The following is a 27,962-nucleotide window of genomic DNA, read 5'->3' as shown; positions in this document are numbered from 1 at the left end:
CTGGGTGAAAGTGTTGTGGTCAGATGAGACCAAAATCAAGCTCTTTGGCATCAACTCAACTTGCCGTGTATGGAGGAGGAGGAATGCTGCCTATGACCCCAAGAACACCATCCCCACCGTCAAACATGGAGGTGGAAACATTATGCTTTGGGGGTGTTTTGCTGCTAAGGGGACAGGACAACTTCACCGCATCAAAGGGACAATGGACGGGGCCATGTACCGTCAAAACTTGGGTGAGAACCTCCTTCCCTCAGCCAGGGCATTGAAAATGGGTCGTGGATGGGTATTCCAGCATGACAATGACCCAAAACACACGGCCAAGGCAACAAAGGAGTGGCTCAAGAAGAAGCACATTAAGGTCCTGGATTGGCCTAGCCAGTCTCCAGACCTTAATCCCATAGAAAATCTGTGGAGGGAGCTGAAGGTTCGAGTTGCCAAACGTCAGCCTCGAAACCTTAATGACTTGGAGAAGATCTGCAAAGAGGAGTGGGACAAAATCCCTCCTGAGATGTGTGCAAACCTGGTGGCAAACTACAAGAAACATCTGACCTCTGTGATTGCCAACAAGGGTTTTGCCACCAAGTACTAAATCATGTTTTGCAGAGGGGTCAAATACTTATTTCCCTCATTAAAATGCAAATCAATTTATAACATTTTTGACATCTGTTTTTCTGGATTTTTTTGTTGTTATTCTGTCTCTCACTGTTCAAATAAACCTACCATTAAAATTATAGACTGATCATTTCTTTGTCAGTGGGCAAACGTACAAAATCAGCAGGGGATCAAATACTTTTTTCCCTCACTGTATGTTATATTTGAGATTCTTAAAAGTAGCCACCCATTGCCTTGATGCCAGCTTTGCACACTCTTGACATTCTCTCAACCAGCTTCATGAGGTAGTCACCTGGAATGCATTTCAATTAACAGGTGTGCCTTGTTAAAAATTAATTTGTGGAATTTCTTTCCTTCTTAATGCATTTGAGCCAATCAGTTGTGTTGGGACAAGTTATATAGAAGATAGCCCTATTTGGTAAAAGACCAAGTCCATATTATGGCAAGACAGCTCAAATAAGCAAAGAGAAAGGACAGTCCATCATTACTTTAAGACATGAAGGTCAGTCAATATGGAACATTTCAAGAACTTTGAAAGTTTCTTCAAGTGCAGTCGCAATAACCATCAAGCGCTATGATGAAACTGGCTCTCATGAGGTCCGCCACAGGAAAGGAAGACCTAGAGTTCATTAGAGTTACCAGCCTCAGAAATTGCAGCCCAAATAAATGCTTCACAGAGTTCAAGTAACAGACACATCTCAACATCAACTGTTCAGAGGAGACTGCGTGAATCAGGCCTTCATGGTTGAATTGCTGCAAAGAAACCACTACTAAAGGACACCAATAAGAACAAGAGACTTGATTGGGCCAAGAAACACGAGCAATGGACATTAGACTGGTGGAAATCTGTCCTTTTTGGTTCCAACAACTATGTCTTTGTGAGACGCAGAGTAGGTGAACAGATTATCTCCGCATGTGTGGTTCCCACCGTGAAGCATGGAGGAGGAGGTGTGATGGTGTGGGGGTGCTTTGCTGGTGACACTGTCAGTGATTTATTTTGAATTCAAGGCACACTTAATCAGCATGGCTACCACAGCATTCTGCAGCCATCCCATCTGGTTTGCGCTTAGTGGGACTATCATTTGTTTTTCAACAAGATGACCCAACAAACCTCCAGGCTGTGTAAGGGCTATTTGACCAAGAAGGAGAGTGATGTAGTACTGCATCAGATGATCTGGCCTCCACAATCACCCGACCTCAACCCAATTGAGATGGTTTGGGATGAGTTGGACCGCTCAGCATATGTGGGAACTCCTTCAAAACTGTTGAAAAAGCATTCCAGGTGAAGCTGGTTGAGAGAATGCCAAGCGTATGCAAAGCTGTCATCAAGGCAAAGGGTGGCTACTTTGAAGAGTCTAAAATATAAAATATATTTTGATTTGTTTAACACTTTTTTGGTTGCTTTTTTGTGTTATTTCATGGTTTTTATGTGTTCACTATTATTCTACAATGTAGAAAATAGTAAAAATAACGAAAAACCCTTGAATGAGTAGGTGTGTCCAAAGTTTTGACTGGTACTGTACCTAGTAAGCTAACGTATCTAGCTAACACTCCTGTCAGGTAGCTAGCTACAATTACCCATAGCTGGCTAGCTAGTTTTATAGCTTGTTCATTTATTCAAATACATTTCAGAATTCTCAAAAATATGTTTATGAATCTAACTATGTTTTATAGGTTCCTATCTACGAAACTAAGCCAATGTGCCAACGCTAAAATCAATATCTATATACATTTTTTAACAAGCTAACATACTTTTCTCTGACATGCCAAAAATGCAGCCTTGTTGATTAAATTTGACACTTCACGGCCACCAGAGTTTGACATGTGACTACAGTTTGCATTGAATTATGGGTCATATCAACCCCGCAAGTGACCAAAGTTGTTCACTCGCTCCCTCGAGCTACATCGAGGGCCGAGGGGGCAACTTAAGTGAATTGGACCTCTGCTTAAGATGGCAATCAAACTGCATCCGGCTTCGACCAGAATTCCCCCGAGGGAAAGTGGCTAGCACAAGGGCTGAGGGGGTAAAAATAGCGTGTTTGGACTGCAGCCGGTGTGTCTTTTAAGTGTTTGGAATGCAGACTGGACTTGGGACGTGCGTCGCTGTTTGGGAGCCTCCTGATGTACCAGCCAAAGAGAGGGGTTTAAGCTATAGACTTCCTCTCTTGCAGGTGGTTACTGTTTTTGTTTTTATTATTGTTAAAACCCAGCGGTCAGAGTTTGTTCACAAATAGGTATAATGGTGCACAACATTTATTCCTGTTTATATTGAAGTAGGTGTTTTTTATTTAATTTCTTGTTCATTTTTGTCATACACTTATCAATACATTCTATATGACAAAGGTTTTAAATGAACCGTGAGCTCATCGTAATGTCGTAAAATTCCCATGGTTTGAATTCCGCTATCAAGCGTACCAAATGCTTAGAATACATCAGACGCAAAAAAGGTTGATATCGCCTTCATACAAGAAACCCACCTAAAACACTATGATGTCTATAGATTCCAAAACAGATACTATAAATGTTTTGCTCACTCCTCAGCCACTAACAAAACGAAAGGTGTTTTCATATTATTTGATAGAAAACCACGTGTTCAGGTTAATGGTTATGATAATGATGATTCAGGACGTTTTGTATTTGTAACTACAGTTATTAATCACACTAAGATGTGTTTCATCTCAATCTACTGTCCAAACATTCCTGATTCTAATTTCCTTAGTTCTATCTCTAAAATACTATTAGATCTTTCAGAATACAAACTTGTTGTTGGAGGTGATTTTAATCAGGTATGTAATTCTCAGATAGGTCTCATGTTTCATCTCACTCTCAAACTGATCAGGCCTCTGGTGATCTCATCTCATTTGCTGCAGAGCTTAATATTTTAGATGCTTGGCGTCTAAGGAATTTGACTGTCAAAGATTATACTTTATTTTCTTCAAAACATAATACATTTTCACGGATAGACTACATATTTGTATCTCCCTATATAAACAGATGTATTCAGACAACCGAGCTGCTCCCCATAGTAATTTCTGACCATGGAGCTGTCCTGTATAGTATCTTACTTGACAGCTCCAAACAGAAAGGTGCCAGAAGATGGCACTTTAACACAACTTTGCTGCAGAATAAGGCTTTTTTACACATCTTTCAACAAAGTTGAAATAATTTGTATTGTTGAATACTGATACAGCCACATCCCCTGAGTCACTTTGGGAGGTGACAAATGTTTTTTGAGGGGAAACTGTACCTCGTTTGCCTCACATCTTAATTCAACTCGCAGTAAAAAAGTAGTAAACCTAGAAAAACAGATTCATCTTGTTGAAAATGAGCAGAAACAAACATTTACAGAGCAAAAGGGGAAGAGTTAAACAGCATTAAAACACGACCTGGATCAGAAGATGTTCTTGCCTATGCAAGTCGCACTCTTAATTCCGCAGAGAGGAATTATTCAACGACTTAACGGGAGTTCCTCGCTGTGGTCTGGGTTTTGGAGAAATTGAGCTATTACACAGACCACCCTGCTCTGCAGTTGTCACGCCCTGGCTCTGGGACTCTGTAATGTTGAGCCAGGGTGTGTTGTTTCTATGTGTTTTGTGTTCTAGGTTGTTTATCTAGTTCATTTGTTTCTATGTTGGCCGGTGTGGTTCTCAATAAGAGGCAACGTGAATCAGCTGTTGCTTGTTGTCTCTGATTGGGAACCATACTTAGGCAGCCTGTTTTCCACAGTGTGTTGTGGGATCTTGTTCCGTGTATGGTTAGTGTTTGTAACCAAGGACGTCACGTTATCGTGTTGTTGTTTTGTTCTTTAATAAATAAGTATGTTCACTCATCACGCTGCGCATTGGTCCACTCCTGTTTATGACGATCGTGACAGAAGATCCCACCATAACTGGACCAAGCAGCGTGTCCAGGAGCCAACGCCAGAGAGGGCTCTAAAGGATATCAACCTCGACTGGGTCAAGCCGCGGGAGGAGGAGAGAGGTTGGACTTGGGAGCAGAAGAGGGAGAGTCTGGCGAGAGCCATGGAGGCCATAGCCACAGGGGAGAGACAAACCCAAGACATTTTTAGGGGGGGGCTCACACCATGGACGACGGGGCTGCTGGAGGCAGATAAGGGGCGAGTCAGTGGACGAGGAGAGAAGGCCACCGGGTTACGGGAGCCATTGGCGAGTAGAGGGAAGGAAAATGTAGAGGCACGGCGAGAGGTACTGAGGTGTGTTGCCAGTCCGGTCCGGCCCGTTCCTGATCCCCATGTAAGGCCAGTGGTGTGTGTTCCCAGTGCGGTCCGGCCTGTTCCTGTCCCTCGCACCAAGCCTGTGGTGCGCGTCGCCAGCTCGGCCCGGCCTGTTCCTGCCACTCGCACCAAGCCTACGGTGCGCGTCGCCAGCCCGGCTCGGCCTGTTCCTGCTCCCCGCACCAAGCCTGTGGTGCGCATTGTCAGCCCAGTCCGGCCCGTCCCTGCTCCCCGCACCAAGCCTGTGTTGCGCTTCGTCAGCCCGGTTCGGCCCGTCCCTGCTCCCCGCACCAAGCCTGTGGTGCATGTCGTCAGCCCGGTCCGGCCCGTTCCTGCTCCCCGCACCAAGCCTGTGGTGCGCGTCGTCAGCCCAATTCGGCCCGTCCCTGCTCCCCGCACCAAGCCTGTGGTGCGCTTCGTCAGCCCGGTTCGGCCCATCCCTGCTCCCCGCACCAAGTCTGTGGTGCGCGTCGTCAGTCCGGCACAGCCCGTGCCTGGGTCACCGGTGCCTGGTCAGGTACCGGTTAGCTGCTCCACATCGGAGCCTGAGCGATCCGCTCCACCGATGTCCAGTCCAGATCCAGCCAGCAGGGCCAGACCGGACCAGGGGCGCTATGGGGGGTTTGTTGGAGGGTGGGGGTCAAGCCCGGAGCCGGAACCGCCTCCGAGGAGGAATTCCCACCCGGCCCTCCCCTGTTCGGTTTATGTTTGCCGCGGTCGCAGTCCGCGCCTTTGGGGGGGGGGGGGGGGGGGGGGTACTGTCACGCCCTGGCTCTGGGACTCTGTTATGTTGAGCCAGGGTGTGTTGTTTCTATGTGTTTTGTGTTCTAGGTTGTTTATCTAGTTCATTTGTTTCTATGTTGGCCGGTGTGGTTCTCAATCAGAGGCAACGTTGCTTGTTGTCTCTGATTGGGAACCATACTTAGGCAGCCTGTTTTCCACAGTGTGTTGTGGGATCTTGTTCCATGTATGGTTAGTGTTTGTAACCAAGGATGTCACGTTATCGTGTTGTTGTTTTGTTCTTTAATAAATAAGTATGTTCACTCATCACGCTGCGCATTGGTCCACTCCTGTTTATGACGATCGTGACAGCAGTGGGTTCTGGCATCAGGCAAGACTTATTCGCTGGTGTATCAGAATTCAGAGGATTGACTTCATCATTGAGTATTGCAAAGGAAAACTGAATATTGTACTGGATGCCCTTTCTCTGATTACAGAGACCGCCAATGTCTGTCCTCCATTGTGCAGCACTTACACTACCGCTAAGTTTCTGGATGATTATTTCCCTCTGAATGATGAGAGTGTGTGGAGAGCACAGCAGAATGATGCTACCATCATGGCGATCCACATGACTCGAAGAGCCGCTTCAATGAGAAATTCAGCATAATTCAGGATAAAGTGTATCGAAAAACTCCAAGAGAAGATGGAACACACAGCATTCATTACTGTGTCTTCATTCCCTCTACATTGATTGACCAGATGATCCAAGCTTATCATGCCAACTCCATGAGTGGCCATCTTGGAGACCTACCGAAGATTACAGGAGGTGGCGTACTGGCCAGGCATGTGGATTGATATTAAGAAGTTTGTACAGCAGTGTGAAGTCTGCCAGAAATACAAACCAGACATTGGCAGACCTGCCGGGAAACTGCAGCAGACCGTGGTGAACCATCCTAATGAAATGCTGGGAATTGACCTCATGGGTCCTTTTCCACCCAGCCGGGGGACCCGGAATGAATTTTTATTGGTGGTAGTGGACCATTACACACACTGGGTGGAGTTGTTTCCCCTCCGCAAAGCCACTGCATCCGCCATTGCTCTACTTCTGTGAAGGGAGGTCTTTACCAGATTCGGGATTCCAGACCAAATTCTCTCTGACAGAGGTCTGCAGTTCATCTCAGGAATCTACAAAGAGCTCTGTACCTACTGGCCTACCATCCTCAGACCAACTTGACCGAGAGGGTAAACCTCAACCTGAAGGGGATGATTGCTTTATTCGTGGGGGATCTGCACACAAGGTGGGATCAGCATCTTCCTGAGTTTCACTTTGCACTGAACTCTGCAGTCCAGGAGACTTCTGGGGTCACTCCCGCCGAACTCCACCTGGGAAGACCACTAAAAGGTCAGATGGACAGAGTCTTGCAAAGTACCAATGTTTCACCTGACTGCCCAGCGTTTGATGCAGTCCAACACCTTGCTAGAGTGGATACCAGCAGAATCAAAGCCAAACAATGGCAGCTCAGAAACTATGACAAAAATAGACGAGACGTGTGTTTCCCACCCCTGTCTCGGGTCTGGGTATGTTCTCATCATCTGTCAAAGGCGTCCAAGCAGTTCACTGCCAAGCTAGCTTCGAGATGGAAAGGTCCATACTGTGTGGTGCAGCAGTTAACTACTTGGTCTGTTTGGAGGACACTGAGGAAGATGTCAGGCATGTTGTTGACCTAAAGCCCTGCTACCCTACGGCAGAAGAGCTGGATCGCAGGCAAAAGCAACACCTGCAGGAACTCTTCTTGGAGGACTCGGATGATGAGGACATCCCTGGTTTTGTGTAGCAGTAACATGAACCTGCCAAAGCCTACATCATCTCTGTTTCTACAGGCTTTGTTTTTTCATGGGGGGAGGAGTATGGTGAAATCCTGCACGGAGCCTTCAACGTATGCTGCCATTTTAAGAGCGCATCAGCAATCAGGGAGGAGGTGATAAAGATAGCTCTTCCGGCTCTCTGTGGAGAGCTCTCGGTTGGCGCGGCAGTTTGATGGTGTGTGCAATTCTGCAGAAGTCTTGTTTATTTTCAAGCGTACTTAGTTTGTAAAGTGATTAACTCGATCGCCGTTACCGCTCTAGGTCGTGGTTGTACATTTTTGGGACTGCACCGGTCATTGATCACATGGATTAGTAGCAACATTGTTGCGAAACTTTGACATACAAACCAACAAACCATCAGACGGACAGAGAGTGCAGCTGCAAGCCTGACGTCAACAGCTAAAAACCCCTCGCTCTCTCTTACTCTCATTTCCCCTGTTTTGTCGATGAACCCCCCCCACAGTTTTATTATTCCCAATTATATACGTCAGAGGCGGACCCTGATCATAATAAGATGACACACTTCTTATCATCATTGGACCTTCCCAAACTTGACAGAGAGCAATCTGGGTTCCTTGACTCCCCACTTACTCTTGAAGAACTCAGGAGTGCATTAACATCTATGAAAAGAGGCAAATCACCATGACTTGATGGTTTCCCTCCTGAGCTGTTTCTTGAAATATGGGATATTGTCGGGCCACTAATTAATTATTGGTTCTATCAATCATGCATTAAAACATGGAGAATTCCATAGAGACCAAAACACCTTACTAATTATAGCTTTGTTAAAAAAGGGCAAATCTCCCCTAGACTGTAAAAGTTATAGGCCCTTAAACCTTATTACAACAGAGTTCAAGCTGTTTGCAAATATACTTGCCATCAGATTGGAACTGCTTGTAGGAAATCTAATTAGCGATGATCAAACTGGGTTTATAAAGGGTTGTTTAGCCTCAGACAATATTAGACGACTTTCCATGTCATAAATGAGTCCGAAAACGACCTAGTCCCTACTGCACTTTTTTAGTTTGGATGCAGAAAAAGCCTTTGATAGGCTAGAATGGAACTATTTATGGTGTGTTTTGGAGTCCTTTGGTTTTGGTAAAGGATTTATCTCCATGTTAAAAACATTGTATTCTGCATCCCAAGCAGTTGTGCAGACGGGAAACATTCTATCCAAGACTTTCTGTTTACAATATTCCACAGAACAAGGATGTCCATTATCACCAACGCTCTTTGCCCTGTAAATCAAAAAGAAAGGAGGACCAAGGCACTCTTCATATAATTAATTAAAATGCCTTTATTTTGTATGGGATGTTCAATGGAAACAAAGTTTAAAAACTCCCTGTCTTTGGAGCCCCTTGCTCAAGCGATTAGATTGGACCCACTTATTTCACCCATCAATATTAAAGGTATGCAGCATAAAGTATACTCTGATTACATCTTATTGTATTTCTCAGACATCTCAATTTCCCTTACACAGATTCTGAAATGTTTTACTCTTTTCGTTTCATTCTCTGGATATAAAATAAACTGGAAAAATCTATACTGGTGCCCCCAAAAAGCCCTGTGAAATTGCTTACTTTGCCTTCTGCATCTCCAGTGCAGTGGCATGAGTCAGACTTTATTTATTTGGGCATATGCATACCCACCAAATTTTCCCAAGTTTGCAGAAGAAACTATGTCAAACTAAAAGAGGAGATCACCTCTGAATTTCAGAGAAGGTCCTCTCTTAAAATCCCATTACAAGGTAGGATTGCTATAGTAAAAATGAACGCACTCGGTCGACTACATTTTATTTTCTCTATGCTGCCTATACCTCCTCCGCCAAAATACTTTGAGGAATTAAAGTCAATGACCTCAAAGTTTATTTGGAATGATAAAAAGCCATGCATTCGATATGATACTCTTACACGGTTAAAGGGAACGGTTCTTCCAGATTACAAATTCTATTACTGGTCTTTCCAAATAAAATCCTTGAGAATGATTCTATTGCAGCTTCTTGGAGAGACATAGAGGAAGCACTTGTTGGACCTGGGAGCAGAGGATGGAGAGTCTGGCGAGAGCCATGGAGGCCATATCCACGGGGGAGAGACAAACCCAATACATTTTTAGGGGGGGGGCTCACACCGTGGACGACGGGGCTGCTGGAGGCAGATAAGGGGCGAGTTAGTGGACGAGGAGAGAAGGCCACCGGGTTACGGGAGCCATTGGCGAGTAGAGGGAAGGAAAATGTAGAGGCATGGCGAGAGGTACTGAGGTGTGTTGCCAGTCCGGTCCGGCCCGTTCCTGATCCCCGGGTAAGGCCAGTGGTGTGTGTTCCCAGTGCGGTCCGGCCTGTTCCTGTCCCTCGCACCAAGCCTGTGGTGCGCTTTGTCAGCCCGGTTCGGCCCGTCCCTGCTCCCCGCACCAAGCCTGTGGTGCGCGTCGTCAGCCCGGTCCGGCCCGTTCCTGCTCCCCGCACCAAGCCTGTGGTGCGCGTCGTCAGTCCGGCACAGCCCGTGCCTGGGTCACCGGTGCCTGGTCAGGTACCGGTCAGCTGCTCCACAACGGAGCCTAAGCAATCCGCTCCACCGATGTCCAGTCCAGCTCCAGCCAGTGAGGCCAGACCGGAGCAGGGGCGCTACGGGGGGATTGTTGGAGAGTGGGGGTCAAGCCCGGAGCCGGAACCGCCTCCGAGGAGGAATGCCCACCCGGCCCTCCCCTGTTCGGTTTATGTTTGGCGCGGTCGCAGTCCGCGCCTTTGGGGGGAGGGGGGTACTGTCACGCCCTGGCTCTGGGACTCTGTTATGTTGAGCCAGGGTGTGTAGTTTCTATGTGTTTGTGTTCTAGGTTCTTTATCTAGCTCATGTGTTTCTATGTTGGCCGGGGTGGTTCTCAATCAGAGGCAATGAGTGTCAGCTGTCCCCCCAAAGGCGCGGACTGTGACCGCGCCACACAAACACAACAGGGTAGGGGCCGGGTGGGCATTCCGCCTCAGAGGCGGATCCGGCTCCGGGCGTGACCATCACTTTCTCTCCACCTCCCCGTTGCGCCCCTGATCTGGTCTGGCACCGCTGACTGGAGCTGGACCCGACGACGGTGGATCAAACCGTACAGGCTCCGGACTGGAGCCGCTGGCCGGAGCTGGACTGGACACCGGTGGAGCGGATTACTCTGGCTCCGGAGTGGATCCGCTGACTGGAGTTGGACCGGATCCCGGTGGAGCGGATTGCTCTGGCTCCGGAGTGGAGCAGCTGACCGGTGCCGGAACAGGCACGGGCCGTGCCGGACTGGACACACGCACCACTGGCTTGGTGCGGGGAGCAGGAACGGGCCGGACCGGGCTGACGACGCGCACCACTGGCTTGGTGTGGGGAGCAGGAACGGGCCGGACCGGGCTGACGACGCGCACCACTGGCTTGGTGCGGGGAGCAGGAACGGGCCGGACTGGGCTGGCGACGTGCACCACTGGCTTGGTGCGGGGAGCAGGAACGGGCCGGACCGGGCTGTCGACGCGCACCACTGGCTTGGTGCGGGGAGCAGGAACGGGCCGGACCGGGCTGATGACGCGCACCACTGGCTTGGTGTGGGGAGCAGGAACGGGCCGGACCGGGCTGACGACGCGCACCACTGGCTTGGTGCGGGGAGCAGGAACGGGCCGGACTGGGCTGGCGACGTGCACCACTGGCTTGGTGCGGGGAGCAGGAACGGGCCGGACCGGGCTGTCGACGCGCACCACTGGCTTGGTGCGGGGAGCAGGAACGGGCCGGACCGGGCTGACGACGCGCACCACTGGCTTGGTACGGGGAGCAGGTAAGGGCCGGACCGGGCTGACGACGCGCACCACTGGCTTGGTGCGGGGAGCAGGAACGGGCCGGACCGGGCTGGCGACGCGCACCACTGGCTTGGTGCGAGGGGCAGGAACGGGCCGGACCGGGCTGGCGACGCGAACCACTGGCTTGGTGCGAGGTACAGGAACGGGCCGGACCGGGCTGGCGACGCGCACCACTGGCTTGGTGCGAGGGGCAGGAACGGGCCAGACCGGGCTGGCGACGCGCACCACTGGCTTGGTGCGAGGGGCAGGAACAGGCCGGACCGGGCTGGCGACGCGCACCACTGGCTTGGTGCGTGGAGCAGGAACGGGCCGCACCGGGCTGACGATGCGCACCACTGGCTTGGTGCGAGGGACAGGAACAGGCCGGGCTGGACTGGTAACACGCACCACTGGCTTGGTGCGGGGAGCAGGAACAGGCCGGGCTGGACTGGGAACACGCACCACTGGCTTGGTGCGAGGAGCCGCAACGGGCCGGGCCGGACTGTGGAGGCGGACTGGAGGTCTGGAGCGAAGAGCTGACACAACCCATCCTGGCTGAATGCCTACTTCCACACAATACGTGTGAGGCATCAGCACAGGACGTACGGGGCTGTGCACTCGTACTGGTGCTACAGCACGTGGCACTGGGGCAGGATATACGGGACCGAGGAGGCGTAGTGGAGACCACGAGCGTTGAGCCGGCACACCCCGTACTGGCTGAATGCCCATCTTTGCATGACACGTGCGTGGTGCTAGCACAGGACGTACAGGACTGTGCCGGAACACTCGCGGCACAGTTCGTGGCTCCGCATAACACGGAGCCTGCCCAGTCACACGCTTCCTAGCCTGAGTACGGGGAGTTGGCTCTGCTCTAACCCTAGGCTCCGCCAACCACCCTTTTAGCCCCCCCCCAAAACTTTCTTGGGGCTGTCTCTCGGGCTTCCTCCTCGGCCGGTACCCTCTGCGTTGCCGCTGCTCCTCTCTATAGCGCGCCTCCACAGTCTCCTCCCAAGGACGGCGATCCATTCCGGCCTGAATCTCCTCCCAAGTCCAGGATCCCTTCCCGTCCAGGATCTCCTCCCAGGTCCAGGCTGTCTGTTCCTGGACACGCTGCTTGGTCCTCTTTTGGTGGGATCTTCTGTCACGATCGTTTAATGACTCGTGGAACCAAGGCACAGCGTGATAAGCGTACATTTTATTTAGTACTTAACTCAAGACAAAACAACAAACAAACGAAACGTGAAGTCCTAGGTTACACAAAACAAACCTTAACGGAACAAGATCCCACACCGACTAGTGCCAAACAGGCTGCCTAAGTATGATCCCCAATCAGAGACAACGAGATACAGCTGCCTCTGATTGGGAACCACCCTGGCCAACATAGAACTAAATGATCTAGAACATCAACATAGAAAATATAACACAAAAACTACACACCCTGGCTCAACATTTCAGAGTCCCCAGAGCCAGGGCGTGACATTGGAAAGTTCCAGAAAATGATTTCATAGCTTTAGAAGCTTCTGAAAGGCTAATTGACATCATTTGAGTCAGTTGGAAGTGTACCTGTGGATGTATTTCAAGGCCTACCTTCAAACTTAGTGCCTCTTTGCTTGACAACAAGGGAAAATCAAAAGAAATCAGCCAAAATAATTGTAGACCTCCACAAGTCTGGTTCATCCTTAGGAGCAATTTCCAAACGCCTGAAGGTACCATGTTCATCTGTACAAACAATAGTACACAAGTATAAACACCATGGAATCACGCAGCCATCATATCGCTCAGGAAGGAGACACGTTCTGTCTCCTACAGATGAACATACATTGGTCCGAAAAGTGCAAATCAATCCCAGAACAACAGCAAAGGATCTTGTGAAGATGCTGGAGGAAACAGGTACAAAAGTATCTATATCCACAGTAAAACGAGTCCTATATCGACATAACCTGAAAGGCCGCTCAGCAAGGAAGAAGCCACTACTCCAAAACCGCCATAAAAAGCCAGACTACGGTTCGCACATGGGGACAAAGATCATACTTTTTAGTCTGATGAAACAAAATAGAACTGTTTGGCCATAATGACCATCGTTATGTTTGGAGGAAAAAGGGGGTTCTTGCAAGCCCAAGAACACCATCCCATCCGTGAAGCACAGGGGTGGCAGCATCATGCTGTGGGGGTGCTTTGCTGAAGGAGGGACTGGTGCACTTCACAAAATAGATGGCATCATGAAGAAGGAAAATGGTGTGGATATATTGAAGCAACATCTCAAGACATCAGTCAGGAAGTTAAAGCTTGGTCGCAAATGGATCTTCCAAATGGACAATGACCCCAAGCATACTTCCAAAGTTGTGGCAAATGGCTTAAGGACAACAAAGTCAAGGTATTGGAGTGGCCATCACAAAGCCCTGACCTCAATCCTATAGAAAATTTGTGGGCAGAACTGAAAAGGCGTGTGCGAGCAAGGAGGCCTACAAACCTGACTCAGTTACACCAGCTCTGTCAGAAGGAATGAGCCAAAATACACCCAAATTATTGTGGGAAGCTTGTGGAAGGCTACCCGAAACGTTTGACCCAAGTTAAACAATTTAAAGGCAATGCTACCAAATACTAATTGAGTGTATGTAAACTTCTGACCCACTGGGAATGTGATGAATGAAATAAAAGCTTAAATAAATCATTCTCTCTCCTATTATTCTTATATTTCACATTCTTAAAATAAAGTGACCTAAGACAGGGAATTTTTACTAGGATTAAATGTCAGGAATTGTGAAAAACTGAATTTAAATGTATTTGGCTAAGGTGTATGTAAACTTCCGACGTCAACTGTATATTTGTAAATAATAGCTGGTGCACGATATCTAAGGAAGTCTCATGATAAGCTGTAGACCACACTATCTACCAAGAGAGTTTTCATCTATATTCTTCGTAGCTGGCTATTTACCACCACAAACCGATGCTGGCACTAAGACCGCACTCAATGAACTGTATACGGCCACAAGCAAACAGGAAAACGCTCATCCAGAGGCGGCGCTCCTAGTGGCCGGGGACTTTAATGCAGGGAAACTTAAATCCGTTTTACCTCATTTCTACCAGCATCTTAAATGTGCAACTAGAGGGAAGAAAACTCTAGAGTACCTTTACTCCACACACAGACACGCGTACAAAGCTCGACGGGACAGCCTATAGGGAGGAGGACAGAGACCTGGCCGTGTGGTGCCAGGATAACCACCTCTCCCTCAACGTGATCAAAACAAAGGAGATGATTGTGGACTACAGGAAAAAGAAGAGGACCGAGCACGCCCCCATTCTCATTGACGGGGCTGTAGTGGAGCAGGTTGAGAGCTTCAATTTCCTTGGTGTCCACATCACCAACAAACTAACATGGTCCAAGCACACCAAGACAGTCATGAAGAGGGCACGACAAAACATATTCCCCATAAGGACACTGAAAAGATTTGGCATGGGTCATATCCTAAAAAGGTTCTACAGCTGCACCATTGAGAGCATCCTGAATGGTTGCATCACTGCCTGGTATGGCAACTGCTCCATAGACAAACATTGGCAGTAGAATGGCCTTACTGAAGAGCTCAGTGACTTTCAATGTGGCACCGTCGTAGGATGCCACCTTTCCAACAAGTCAGTTCATCAAATTTCTGCCCTGCTAGAGCTGGCCCAGTCAACTGTAAGTGCTGTTATTGTGAAGTGGAAACGTCTATGAGCAACAACGGCTCAGCTGCGAAGTGGTAGGCCACACAAGCTCACAGAATGGGGCCGCCGAGTGCTGAAGCGCGTAGCGCATAAAATTTGGCGGTCCTCTGTTGCAACACTCACTACCGAGTTCCAAACTGCCTCTGTAAGCAACGTCACCGAGCAGCCGCACACAACTGTTCGTCACCGAAGCTTCATGAAATGAGCAACCCTAAGATCACCATGTGCAATGCCAAGCGTTGGCTGGAGTGGTGTAAAGCTTGCCGCCATTGGAATCTGGAGCAATGGAAACGTGTTCTCTGGAGTGATGAATCACGCTTCACCGTCTGGCAGTCTGGCGGATGCCAGGAGAACACTACCTTCCCGAATGCATAGTGCCAACTGTAAAGTTTGCTGGAGGAGGAATAATGGTCAGGGGCTGTTTTTCATGGTTCAGGCAAGTTCCAGTGAAAGGAAATCTTAACGTTACAGCATACAATGACATTCTAGATGATTCTGTGCTTCCAACTTTGTGGCAACAGTTTGGGGAAGGCCCTTTCATGTTTCAGCATGACAAAGCCCCAGTGCACAAAGCGAGGTCAATACAGAAATGGTTTGTCGAAATCAGTGTGAAAGAACTTGACTGGCCTGCACAGAGCACTGGTCTCAACCCCATCGAATGAACACCTTTGGGATGAATTGGAATGCCTACTGCTAGCCAGGCCTAATCGCCCAACATCAGTGCCCAACCTTACAAATGCATTTGTGGCTGAATGGAAGCAAGTCCCTGAAGAAATGTTCCAACATCTAGTGGAAAGCCTTTCCAGAAAAGTGGAGGCTGTTATAGCAGAAAAGGACCAATTCCATATTAATGTCCATGATTTTGGAATAAGATGTTTGATGAGCAGGTGTCCACATACTGTTGGCCATGTAGTGTATCTGTTTCTGTGCAGTTTGTTTGTGAATGAGTTGTATGGTAGCACTGCTTTGTTTCCTGCTCTTATGACTCATTTGGTTTCAGATGTCTATGCAGTTTCCACTGTATACTGTTACCTACAGATCTTTTCCATATACACATATGGATCTCTTGAATTCAGTAATTTAGCAGCCATGTCCTACAACAGGTACCTTGCTTTATGTTATCCACTACAGTATAACGTCATCATGACACCTAACAGGGTGTGTATTTGTGTAATATGGTTTTACTCTTTTGCAAAATTCCTCATAATGCTGTCTTTAAGTATTAGTTTGCAATTGTGTGGAAATGTAATAGACAAAGGTGTATTGTGACAACTACCTGGTAGTGAAACTTGCCTGTTCACCTTCAGACATGACAGTTAATAACATCTATGGACTCTACAGTTTTGTATTTGTATTTATTATGGATCCCCATTAGCTGCTGCCAAGACAGCAGCTACTCTTCCTGGGGTCAAGCAAAAATTAAGGCAGTAATATGCATTATAATACAATTTTTAAACATTAAAATATATTTTACAACAGATTTCACAATACATTAAGTGTGTGCCCTCCAGCCACTACTCTACTACAACACACAATCCAGGTGTACGTGTTTGTATAGTGTGTATGTTATGTGTGTTTGTGTGTGTGTTTGTACCTGTGTGTATGACTCTTCACAGTCCTCGCTCTTCCATAAGGTGTATTTTTACCTCGGGTGGCATGACTTGTGGGGTATGCATGGGTGTCCGAGCTGTGTGCTAGTCGTTTAAACAGACAGCTCGGTTCATTCAACATGTCAATACTTCTTACAAAAGCAAGTAGTGATGAAGTCAATCTCTCCTCTACTTTGAGCCATGAGAGATTGGCATGTATATTATTAATGTTAGCTCTACATGTACATTTAAGGGCCAGCCGTGCTGCTGTGTTCAGGACCAGTTGTAATTTTCCCAAGTCCCTCTTTGTGATACCTGACCACACGACTGGGCAGTAGTCCAGGAGCGACAAAACTATGGCCTGTAGGACCTGCTTTGTTGATATTGTTGTTAAGAATGCAGAACAGCGCTTTATGATGGACAGACCTCTCCTGATCTTAGCTACTGTTGCATCAATATGTTTTGACCATAATAGTTTACAATCCAGGGTTACTCCAAGCAGTTTAGTCTCATCAACTTGCTCAATTTCCACATGATTCATTAGAATATTTAGTTTATGTTTAGGGTTTAGTGAGTGATTTGTCCGAAATACAATGATTTTAGTTTTTGAAATATTTAGGACTAACTTATTTCTTGCCACCCATTCTGAAACTGACTGCATCTCTTTGTTAAGTGTTGCAGTGATTTCACTCGCTGTAGTAGCTGACGTGTATAGTGTTGAGTCATCCGCATACAGAGTTAGTGGCAGGTCATTAGTAAAGATTGTAAAAAGGAAGGGGCCTGGGGAATGCCTGATTCTACCTGGATTATGTTGGAGAGGCTACCATTAAAGAACACCCTCTGTGTTCTGTTAGACAGTTAACTCTCAATCCACAATATAGCAAGTGATGTAAAGCCATAACATGTACGTTTTTCCAGCAGCATACTATGATCGATAATGTCAAAAGCCGCACTGAAGTCCAGCAAATCAGCTCCCACAATCTGTCTAGAATCTGGATGCATGTCATGTTTTTCTGAGGGTCAACTGTTCAATGTAACATGATATCTGTGTGCCAGCTATCTGACAGATTCCTTTCTTGAGATAAGGCATCTTGTTTGTCCAGGGTCACTGTGTGAGATATGTTTGACCCAAATAATCCAGTAAGGGTCATGATGTATGTATAAGACACATTGGTCAATGTATTCCATCCATCCTGTAAAAAGTATGAAAACAAGTTGTAGGGTGCCATTTGGGACACACACCTCCTGTTATCCCCTCTGGGAGGGTAGGCCCTGAAAGTGTACAGTAGGCCCAGGGAAGCCCAGAGTGATAATAAGGGTCCTCACTTTTACCTGAGCAGGAAAAGCTCTGGGCCTAGTTTTAGACTATAGCTAGGACTCAGGGTCCAGAGTTATTATCTGTTTTCCCTGGTTAGATCATATGGTCAGGAAAAACTACAGTGCCCTAACTATGTAGCATGGGTACCAGTCTGTTTGTGCTATTATTCCACACCTTGTCATGCCAAACATGACAAGGAGTTAGAATGATAGCACAAACAGATCTGGGGCCAGGCTACCAACGATGACCTCTCCTCAGACTGTTGTGTTGCACCCTCATTCAGACTGAAGCTAGCAAGGTAGCCCCTCAACAGTCCTCAGATACCTGCCTACAGTTGTCGGGAACAAGGACTAAGGGAAGGATTACAGGACCCAGATGAAGACTGGTCCTAGAAAAAAAATATTCTCAATGGAGAATCTCCATTCCCTGTCAAAGGGATGGTTGCCTGGAACCCAGATTGAGTCTATTTCTGGACTAAAATGTCCAGAAGTAGACTCAATATGGGTCCAGGCAAGCGTCCCTTTGTCAGAGGCTTTGGATTGGTTTGACTGAACTAATGCTTTATTGTACATGGTGCACGATACATAGCACACAAATTCCTGCTAAAATGTTATTGAGAGATCTGATAACGTTGCCTGCCCAGCCCATTGGTGATGTCGCATACCTTTTCTACAGTGTAGACTACCAGGCTAGATGGTCAACATAACATTAAAGATATGTATTCTTCTAATGTGCTGCACTATCCTACCAAACTACTCTCTTTATTTAAGAATGTCCCTCTGACCATGTGTACTGTAACAGCTTTGCTTCCGTCTCCCGAACTGACACTTGAACGGTGACAGTCCAGTGGACGAGTTCGGCAGTGTGTTGTGAGCATATTCGGCCCAGACGAGGAACTTGCTCCTGTTAGTAGCCTGAGGGCAGGCAAAACAGCGGAGGACCTTCTCCAGCTCCTGGTTGACCCGCCCATTCAACTGTGGGTGGAACCCAGAGGAGAGACTCACCTATGCCCCCAACAGGGATCAGAAGGCTTTCAATATCGCGCGACGAACTGGGGGCCACGGTCCGAGACAATGTCCTGGGGGAGTCCGTATACTTGAAGACATGGTTAATCATGAGATCGGCTGTTTCCTTGGCCAAGGGAACTTGGGTAGGGCGATGAAATGGGTTGCCTTCGAGAACCAATCGACGACCACCAGGATAGTGGTAAGCCCTTGGGATGGAGGTAACCCTGTGATAAAGTCCAGGGACAGGTGGGACCAAGGCCGGCTGGGGATGGACAGAGGTTGGAGCAACCCAGCCGGTTGCTGTCATGAGGACTTGCTTTGGGCACAGGTGGAGCAGGCCGTTATGAAGGATCTCACATCCTGAATCATGTTGGGCCACTAGAATTTCCGCATCAGGAACTCCAGTGTCTGATTAACCCCTGGATGCCCAGTTAATTTAGAGGAGTTTCCCCATTGTAGTACTTGAGAACAGGCTGAGTGTGGAACATAAAGTCTTAGTGGGACCCCCACTGGGGTCAGGTTCTCAGGTCTGGGCTTGTCGGAACGTGGGAACAATGCGGGAACTGGGGATGATGGGCTCGGGGTCCTTGTCCTCATTAGAGACATTGTGTTGTCGGAGCAGGGTGTCTGCTTTCTGGTTCTTGGATCCCGGGCGATAGGCTAGTGTGAAGTTTAACCTGTTAAAAAGCAGAGCCCACCTAGCCTGGCGAGCGTTCAACCTACATTTTTCAAACTGGCCCCCCGTGGGAATCAAACCCAAAACCCTGGCGTTGCAAGCACCATGCTCTACCAACTGAGCTACAGGAGGGCCAGTATGACACGGAGACTATAGATACTGTAGAGAGTATAGATACTTATTATGGACAGAGCATGCCATCTACAGGGGACTGATAGACAGTGCAACCCAGTTAATGCATGTTGATCCCTCCAAAGCATTAAATATGAATCTTAAAATAATAAAAATTTACTAAATTTTGAAGCAGAAAGTGAAAATTTGAAATAACTATAGAGTAACCTTTAAAGGTATACCAAGATGAAGACAATGCCTTCCAATATGGAGAAAGTTACCATGTTTGTTTTGTTTTAAACCTTGCAATATGGGGAAAAGCAGAATGTTGTTTGAGAGTGATCCATGTGTTTAAGCAGTAGTGATTGATGTCTTGCTATTGGGAAGGAAGTCCAAGTTGAGGGAAACAGATATGGAGACTAGTGAAAGTAACAAATTGAGTGGTAATTGGCTTTCAGATAGCCCAATAATGCAATATCTTAGTAATTTCAAGAAATAAGACAGAGGGATTGAGCATTGCGACTTAAATTAGAGGCCGCTCACTCTTCAAGGCCTGGTCCACTGCTCTCGTGTTTAAGCCATCTGGTGTTTGGGTTAAGAGATAAGCTAACTGTGTAAAAATAGACAGCTGCCAGTACACACTGAACTCAAACAGGCTGTAAGAGAGACAGTGGGGAAATTTGGGCCAGAGGTATGAATAATTGAATAAGACACGTTTTTGACAATTTCCAATTACTATTTCTCAATTCTATAGTTTGGGTAGCACCAGGGATTTAAGTAAGAAGGTAATGTAATCTAAAACAATAATATGTTTCCATTATGTGGAATTGTGTCCAGAATGAAGTAGATCCAAGTAAATGTTTTAAGTACCGAATATTGAGCTGATAAGCCAGCACCAACTTTTTGAAGGTCCTAACAGATTTGTTAAACAACAGGTTTCATATTTTGACTAGTTTATAGCCCAGGGACAGTTTGTACAGAACATGCAACAGGTCAAAATGACAATGATTACAAGAGAGGAGCTCTGGGAATGTTTACTTTGGAAGGTGCCTATTCATCTTGACGAGATACTGTATCATCTGGTGTGTTTGAAGTATAATTCTGTGTACGACTGATGGAATGTCCGCTACCAAGTTTTTTTTTTATGTATATCAATTATTCTGTATCTCTTCCTTTGAAAGGCTTCCTAAGGCAAGTGCCTTAGGAGAGCAGTTAAAGGTACCTGGATCCAGCTGTCAAGGGAGTTCCCAAATCAAGTAAGTCCTGGCCATTTTGTTTGAATACACACATGAATGAATATTTGTTAGTGTTTTTTTGTGGGTTTTTCACGTTAGAAAGGATGCTGTACAAAAATGAAAGTTTCTATTTTCAGAGTTTTGGGTGCACACGTAAATTCTCTTGATTAGAAGAAATGTACTGAAAAACCCAATGTAAACCCGATACACAAAATATCTTTAAATAATGTCTGATGTACAGGAAAACAAACACTCACTTAATAGGGCTGACTGACCTCTGACTTCTGTTCTGGCCTGATCATCCTCACTAGAAAGACTGGAGACATTGGGTGAGATTTAAATTGGCTATGTAAACACTAATAATTAGAAGAAGTTTATCATTTATCAATAGTCCTATGTGTGATTCGGACCAAGAGAAGGACAGAGACATCGCTGCCCCTGAATGAGGGACACCTGTCTCTAGCCTATTTTAGCATTACCTATGGGATACAATTATTTCCATATGGAGTTATTCAGTTATCAAGAGTTGTAATTCTATTTTGATTTGTTATTCTAATTAGTTTCTTTCAGATTGAACAGGCAGTGTTGTTGTTTGTCTGGATGCTGTCACACCCTGATCTGTTTCACCTGTCTTTGTGATTGTCTCCACCCCCTACCAGGTGTCGCCCATCTTCCCCATTATCCCCAGTGTATTTATACCTGTGTTCTCTGTTTGTCTGTTGCCAGTTCATTTTGTTTCATCAAGCCTACCAGCATTTTTCCCCTTGCTCCTGTCTTTTTCAAGTTCCTGTTTTCCCGGTTATGACCATTCTGCCTGCCCTGACCCTGAGCCTGCTTGTCGTTCTGTACCTTGTCACACCACCCTGGATTATTGACCTCTGCCTGCCCTGACCCCGAGTCTGCCTGCCATTCTGTACCTTTTGGACTCTGATCTGGATTACTGACCTCTGCCTGCCCTTGACCTGTTGTTTGCCTTCCCCCTGTTTTTGTAATAAACTTTTGTTACTTCGACACTGTCTGCATCTGGGTCTTCTCCTGAAACGTTAGCGTACGAACTGGCCATGATTGACCCAGCAGACTTGGGCCATTCCACAAAGCCATCTCCTCCCAAGGAGCCACCATTGGAAGGCATGAGGAGTTGCTTCGTGGTCTCATTGAAGGGTTCCAGACCTAGGCCGAAAGCCATGACCAAGTGTTTAACACATTGCTGGAGCAATTCCGTGGGTTGTCTGTTAGGCAGCCTACCACGACGATAACCACCCAGCCCCTCAGTAATGGCTGTTAGCAGCGCGGCAACCCCGGTTTCCCGAGAACCCCGCTTACCTCCCCGGAACGCTTCGCTGGAGAGTCAGGAACCTGTCTGGCATTTCTTGCTCAGTGTTCGCTCATTATCGAGCTGCAGCCCTCCTCCTTCCCCTCGAACCGCTCTAAGATAGAGTACCTCATTACGCTGATGTCCGAGAGGGCTCTCGCCTGGGCTATGGCAGTGTGGGAACAACAGTCGGCCGTATGCTTCAGTCTGGAGGAGTTCATGCAGGAGGTAAAGGTTTTCGATGCTCCATTGTCCGGGAGAGAGGCTGCCCAGATGTTACTCCAGCTTTGGCAAGAATACCGCAGTGAGGCAGACTATGCATTGGATTTCCGCACGTTGGCAGCTGAGTGTGTCTGGAACCCGGAAGCGCTGTTCGACACGTTCCTACATGGAGTTTCGGAGGAAGTAAAGGACGAGCTTGCAGCCCGGGAACTACCGACGGATCTCAACTCGCTCATCGCCTTGAACATTCGGATCGATAGGCAACTACGGGAATGTAGGAAGGAGAGGAAGTCCGATTCCACCTCACCTCCGAGGCATCCCGGAAGACCCCGACGGCTCCATTGCCGAGAGAACCCAAGGCTACTCGAGTTCCCCCGAGAGTCTCAGAAGTCTGACGATCCACCTCTTCACGAGCTGATGCAACTAGGCAGAGCTAGGCTGTCTCCAGCCAAACGGCAATACAGGCTTCACACGAAGAGTTGCCTGTATTGCGGGAATATTGGTCATTTTGGGTCCACCTGTCCACTAAAAGACCAGGCTCACCGGTAGGAACGAGTACTCTGGTGGGCCATATGGTGAACTTTCCCTCTCCCCTTACTCGCACCCCTTTTCATGCCATCTTGCTGTGGGGGAACCAGGCAATTTCTCCGGGTACTCATCGACTCTGGGGCCGATGAGAGCTTTATGGACGATACCCTGGCGTCCGAGCTGGGCATCCCCACTCAGCCCCTCTCCATTCCCATGGACGTTAGAGTGCTGGACGGGCGCTCTGTAGGCCGGGTCACCCACAATACCACCCCCATCAACCTACAAGTATCAGGGAACCACAGTGAGACAATCCAATCCCTGCAAATTAAGTCTCGTCAGGTTCCCTTGGTATTGGGTTTCTCTTGGCTCCAGCGACACAACCCCTTTATTGACTGGTCTACTGGTGCATCATGGGCTGGAGCCCGTTATGCCACGCTCATTGCCTGAAGTCAGCGCAGCCTGCCCCGGGACATTTTCGTGGGGCTCGGAAGTTGCCTCGGACCTCTCCGCCATTCCCACGGAGTACCAGGACATCCGGGAGGTATTCAGTAAGGCCCGGGTGTGACGACCCTCCCACTCTGTCTGCCAAATTCTCTCTTTGTTCTTGTTTTCCTTAATAGGATGTCGGTGGGCGGAGCTGGGAGTGTCATCAGAGAAATGGGACACACCTGGGCTCGGGTGTGTCCCGGGATAAATATACCTTTCCCCCTTTCATTGTGGAGACTCTCTCCATGCAGACACTGTTGGATTTTGGTTGTGGCTGCATTGTTTGTTTGCTTGCTTTGGTACCTTTCAACAGTCATTATCACATCTATGCACGCATCCACTCACACTACTGATTACTGACTACACACACCATTGTTAATTTTATATAGTTTGCTTTAGTTAATAGATATATTTTGTTATTCCTTATCTCCATGTTGTCTCCCTATTTGATAAGGGCTGCGAGCCAGTTCGTGACAAGTGGAGGCTCGTCTGGGATCATCATCATAAGGTTGGTTCCTAGACATTTTGGTGTATAGTATTTTGTTGTATTATGATGGGTTAATGTTACTTGGGATGCACTTTGGTTGCTATTCACTGCATAGTCTTATAAGTGTTTGGTATAGTGCCTTAGAGGGATTTTGGTTGTCCGGTGACGTTATCAAACGGTGCATTGCTTGGTAAAGTATGCCAGTAGGCCTAATACTAATGTTTGGCTACTAGTATTTTGTTTGAGAGAAAATGTGGAGTTAGTGTTCGATAAACTCTTTAGGTGCTTTGTTTGCATATTTTGGTACAACTTTTGAGTTGTGATGTTTGGTAGGCCCAGTGTTGGTTGCCTTTTGTTTGTTAAACTAGCCACTGTGGTGGATAGTTTTGTGTGCTGCATTGGAGAGAGTACATTGGTTAGTTTCCAGGCCCCTGCCCAGGCTGGAAACTCTTGCTCTACTCGCTGTTGGGACATTGGTCCGAGGAGGTGAGTACAATCGGCTGTGTACCTCAGTGGGAGATTTGGGTAGGGTAGTGCTATTTGCTACCCGGAGCTTTAGCCTTTCTTTCCCCTGTTAGGCTTAGCAATGTGTTCCACTTTGGAATACGTTGGGCATGGTTATTTTGTTTGTTATTTTTGTGTGGTGTCCGTGGACGGAGCAATTGTCTCGGGGGCACATCCATGGCTTGGGTGGAATCCGCCAGTGTGCTGTTTTTTTTTCTCCCATACCAGCGGGCTACAGTGCGTAATTACCCACCGCGAATCCGCATGAAGACTAGGGTTGAGTTATTGTAGGATTTGGGGAAGCTCCTTATATATCTCTCATATATATCTCTCTCCTGTGGTGTCCAGTGTGATTGGCTTTTCTCTTGTTGTGGTCCGGTCTGGTGTGCTAAGCAGAAGGGAAGAGCGAGATTCTTTTTAGTATTTCTTTGTGACTATGGCATCTAATGTAGACGAGATCATTCACATTGCATCAGAGGAACTGTTAGAATTATGTACTAAAGAACAGCTGTTGAAGATCGCTGAACACTACAGGGTTGAAATGGGTGATAAACGTCTAAAATTCTGTTAAGTTGATATTGAAGGCCAATCTGATGGAGAGTGGTATACTGGAAGTTACCACTGGGGCAGCCTCTGGCGAGGACTCGTCGTCTCCCCGTTTTTTTACAATGGCCGCTCCGTCTGTTAGCCCTAGTTGTGTTTATTTTGAACAGCAGAAATAACTGCTTCTGTTACAGCTAGAGCATGATCGTGTTAAGCTAGAGCATGATCGTGTTAAGTATGAAAAGGAATTGGAATTTAAACAGGATTTGGAGCGTGCTAAAATCAAGCTGCAACAAGAGCGGTTAGAATTGGTTAGGGAAGGAATGCTCTTGGGGGAGAGTTTGCTCTGGGAAGGTGACCCTGATTTACCTAGGGGTCGCTCCTCCCTCGGTCGTACCCCGGACACATTTGATATTGTTGGAAACTTACGGCTGTTGCCAAACTTGAATGAGAAGGACCCTGAGATGTTATTTTCGTTGTTTGAGCATGTTGCTGATGCTTGGAATTAGCCTGACTCTGATCGCACTTTAATGTGGCACTGTGTGTTGATTGGTAAAGCGCAGGAAGCATATTCATCTCTTGCTGTAGCCGACAGTGTCAGCTATGATAAGGTTAAAATGGCTGTGTTACAGATTTACGAATTGGTTCCTGAGGCTTACCGCCAATGATATAGAACTTTAAAAAGGGCCGACAGACTCATGTTGAGTTTGCGCGAGAGTTATCTTCACAGTTTAATCACTGGTGTTCTGCCTCTGCGGTTACAACTTTCCAGGGCTGTGTGATCTGATTATGCTAGAGAAATTTAAGGACACAATCCCTGATCGAATAGCCACGTACATTAATGAACGAAAAGTGAAGACTGTCTCTGAAGCTGTGGTTTTGGCGGACGAGTATGTTTTGACTCACAAAACTGGCTTTGCAGATTCCTGTATTCAGAGTGTGTGGGGATGTTCGGAAAGATTTGGATCTCGCCCACCGAGATACTCTGGTTCATGGGCAGAGTTTCATTATTCTAGAGTTGAGCCTGGCTCCCGTGGTAAAGCTGACTTCGGTCAAATGTGTCACTACTGTCAGGGTTCAGGTCATTGGAAAAATGAATGTCCTGTTCTTAAGGATAAGAGTACATTTAATAATCGTGCTAACGTTAAACCTAGGCCTAAGGCGTTAGCAGCACCTGTCCCACATCAGTTCACTCCTGTCACTCCGTCTCATGCCCAGGTGCATGTGAAAGTCCCAATTGACCCAGATTATTTACCTTTCATTATGGACGGTTTTGTGTCTATGTTAGGAAGTAATGACCTAGTGCCAGTGAAGATCATAAGGGACATAGGTGCCTTCTCTGCTGAGACTGATTCAGGGAATAGTGTTTTAATTAGGGGAATCGGTTTGAACACTGTCCGTTCCATTGCATAAACTGATGCTGGATTCTGAACTGGTGAAAGGTGAGGTTGTTGTAGAGGTGCATCCTTCGTTGCCTATTGAGGGTATCGACGTTATCCTTGGGAATAACTTGGCTGGTGAACGTGCATGGCCTGTCGTGTCTATCTCTAGTGGTTTCCTGTAAGCCGTCATTTGTAGGGATTCCTGATGTTTGCGCGCAGAGTTTCCCAGAGGTGTTCTCTGCGTGTGTAGTGACGTGTTCCATGAGCCGTGGTGACCTGGTCACAGCGCCGGCTAATGATGATGGTACAAAGAAATCTGTCATTACTTTCCCTGTTTTCCCATTATGTGTGCCTCGCTCTGATCTAATCAAAGATCAACGGGCTGACCCTACATTAGAAGAGTTGCGTGACAAAATCGTGCCTGTGGAACAGTTGGGAGATGTCGTCCATGGCTATTTTCTCCAGGATGATGGCCTGATGAGAAAATGGGTGCCTCATGGTAGTAGTTTTGTGGGGGAGGCAATTAGTCAGGTTGTGGTACCAGTTAAGCTTTGTGAGTTGGTGCAGAAAACTTCCCACAACAATGTTGCTGGACATTGGGTGTGAAGAACACCTACAATCGCATACTGAGACATTTCTTTTGGCCTAGGTTAAAGAGGGATGTTTCTGCGTTCATCAAAACCTGTCACACCTGTCAATTAACGGGTCATTCAGAGTGATCAAGGTTCTAATTTCACCTCTAATCTCTTTGGTCAGGTTCTGGAACAGGTCCATATTAAACATAATTTGGCTAGCGCCTATCACGCGCAGAGTCAAGGAGAACTGGAACATTTCCATCAAACACTTAAGTTTTTGTTGAGAGCTTAATGTACAGAGATGGATAAGGATTGGGAGGAGGGGCTGCTTTAGTTACTGTTAGCCGCCAGGGAGGTTTCACAGGAGAGCACAGGTTTCAGTCCAAATGACCTAGTGTTCAGACATAGTGTTCGTGGACTTCTAGCGGTGCTCCAGGATGACTGGAAGTATCCTGAGCCACCTCAGTCTCTTATCTTATGTATTTGATTTCCGGTGACGCCTGTACGCTGCTGGTGAGATGGCTAAAGAGATGAAAGGCATATTTGATCGGCGAGCTGAGCCTCGTCACTTTAGTCCAGGTTCTTGCTCTGCTGCCAATTGTTGGTTCTCCTTTTCACGGCAAGTTTCAAGGTCCATATACGGTTGTGCACCAGTGCACTGAGCAAAACGATCTAATTGCCACTCCGTAATGGCGGAAAGCGCATCAACTGTGCCATGTAAATCTGCTAAAACCCAATTACACATGTTCCTCTGGGGCCGAAGAGTGAGTACGCAGAGGACGGTAAACCTGTTCTTTTGGCCAGTATTGTTACATCGCTGGGTTCTTCTTTTTGTCATGCTAAGTCCATGCATGGTGAGGAGGATGTCCCTGGTCCCAACGATTATGTACTGCAGGGTAGATAGACATTTTTGGGGGGGATAGCCTTCTCACTCATCTACCTGCTGATAGGAGAGACGAGTTGGTTGGTCTGATTCAGCGTTTTCCAGTTTTGTTTTCTGATACACCTACTCGTACAAACTTAATAGAACACGATATTGACGTTGGGGATGCTGACCCCA

The 27,962-nt window shown here is 47.3% G+C and overlaps 1 protein-coding gene across 1 annotated transcript in view; it reads left to right on the top strand.

Annotated features, from left to right (window-relative positions):
• LOC311105781 (olfactory receptor 6E1-like) overlaps positions 1 to 23,490 on the top strand; it is a gene marked incomplete at both ends in the record, with an annotated part of 29,293 nt that extends 5,803 nt beyond the window's left edge. The window contains 2 exons of the mRNA XM_084147983.1: positions 22,519 to 22,671; positions 23,375 to 23,490. Coding sequence (XP_084004109.1) covers positions 22,519 to 22,671; positions 23,375 to 23,490 — 269 coding nt within the window. The remainder of the gene's footprint in view (positions 1 to 22,518; positions 22,672 to 23,374) is intronic.
• Positions 23,491 to 27,962: the final 4,472 nt, after the last annotated feature.

This window comes from Coregonus lavaretus, assembly GCF_964263955.1.
Source record: "Coregonus lavaretus genome assembly, chromosome: 30".
In the NCBI taxonomy this organism is placed as follows: domain Eukaryota; kingdom Metazoa; phylum Chordata; class Actinopteri; order Salmoniformes; family Salmonidae; genus Coregonus; species Coregonus lavaretus.
This window is presented reverse-complemented; position numbering and strand designations above follow the sequence as displayed.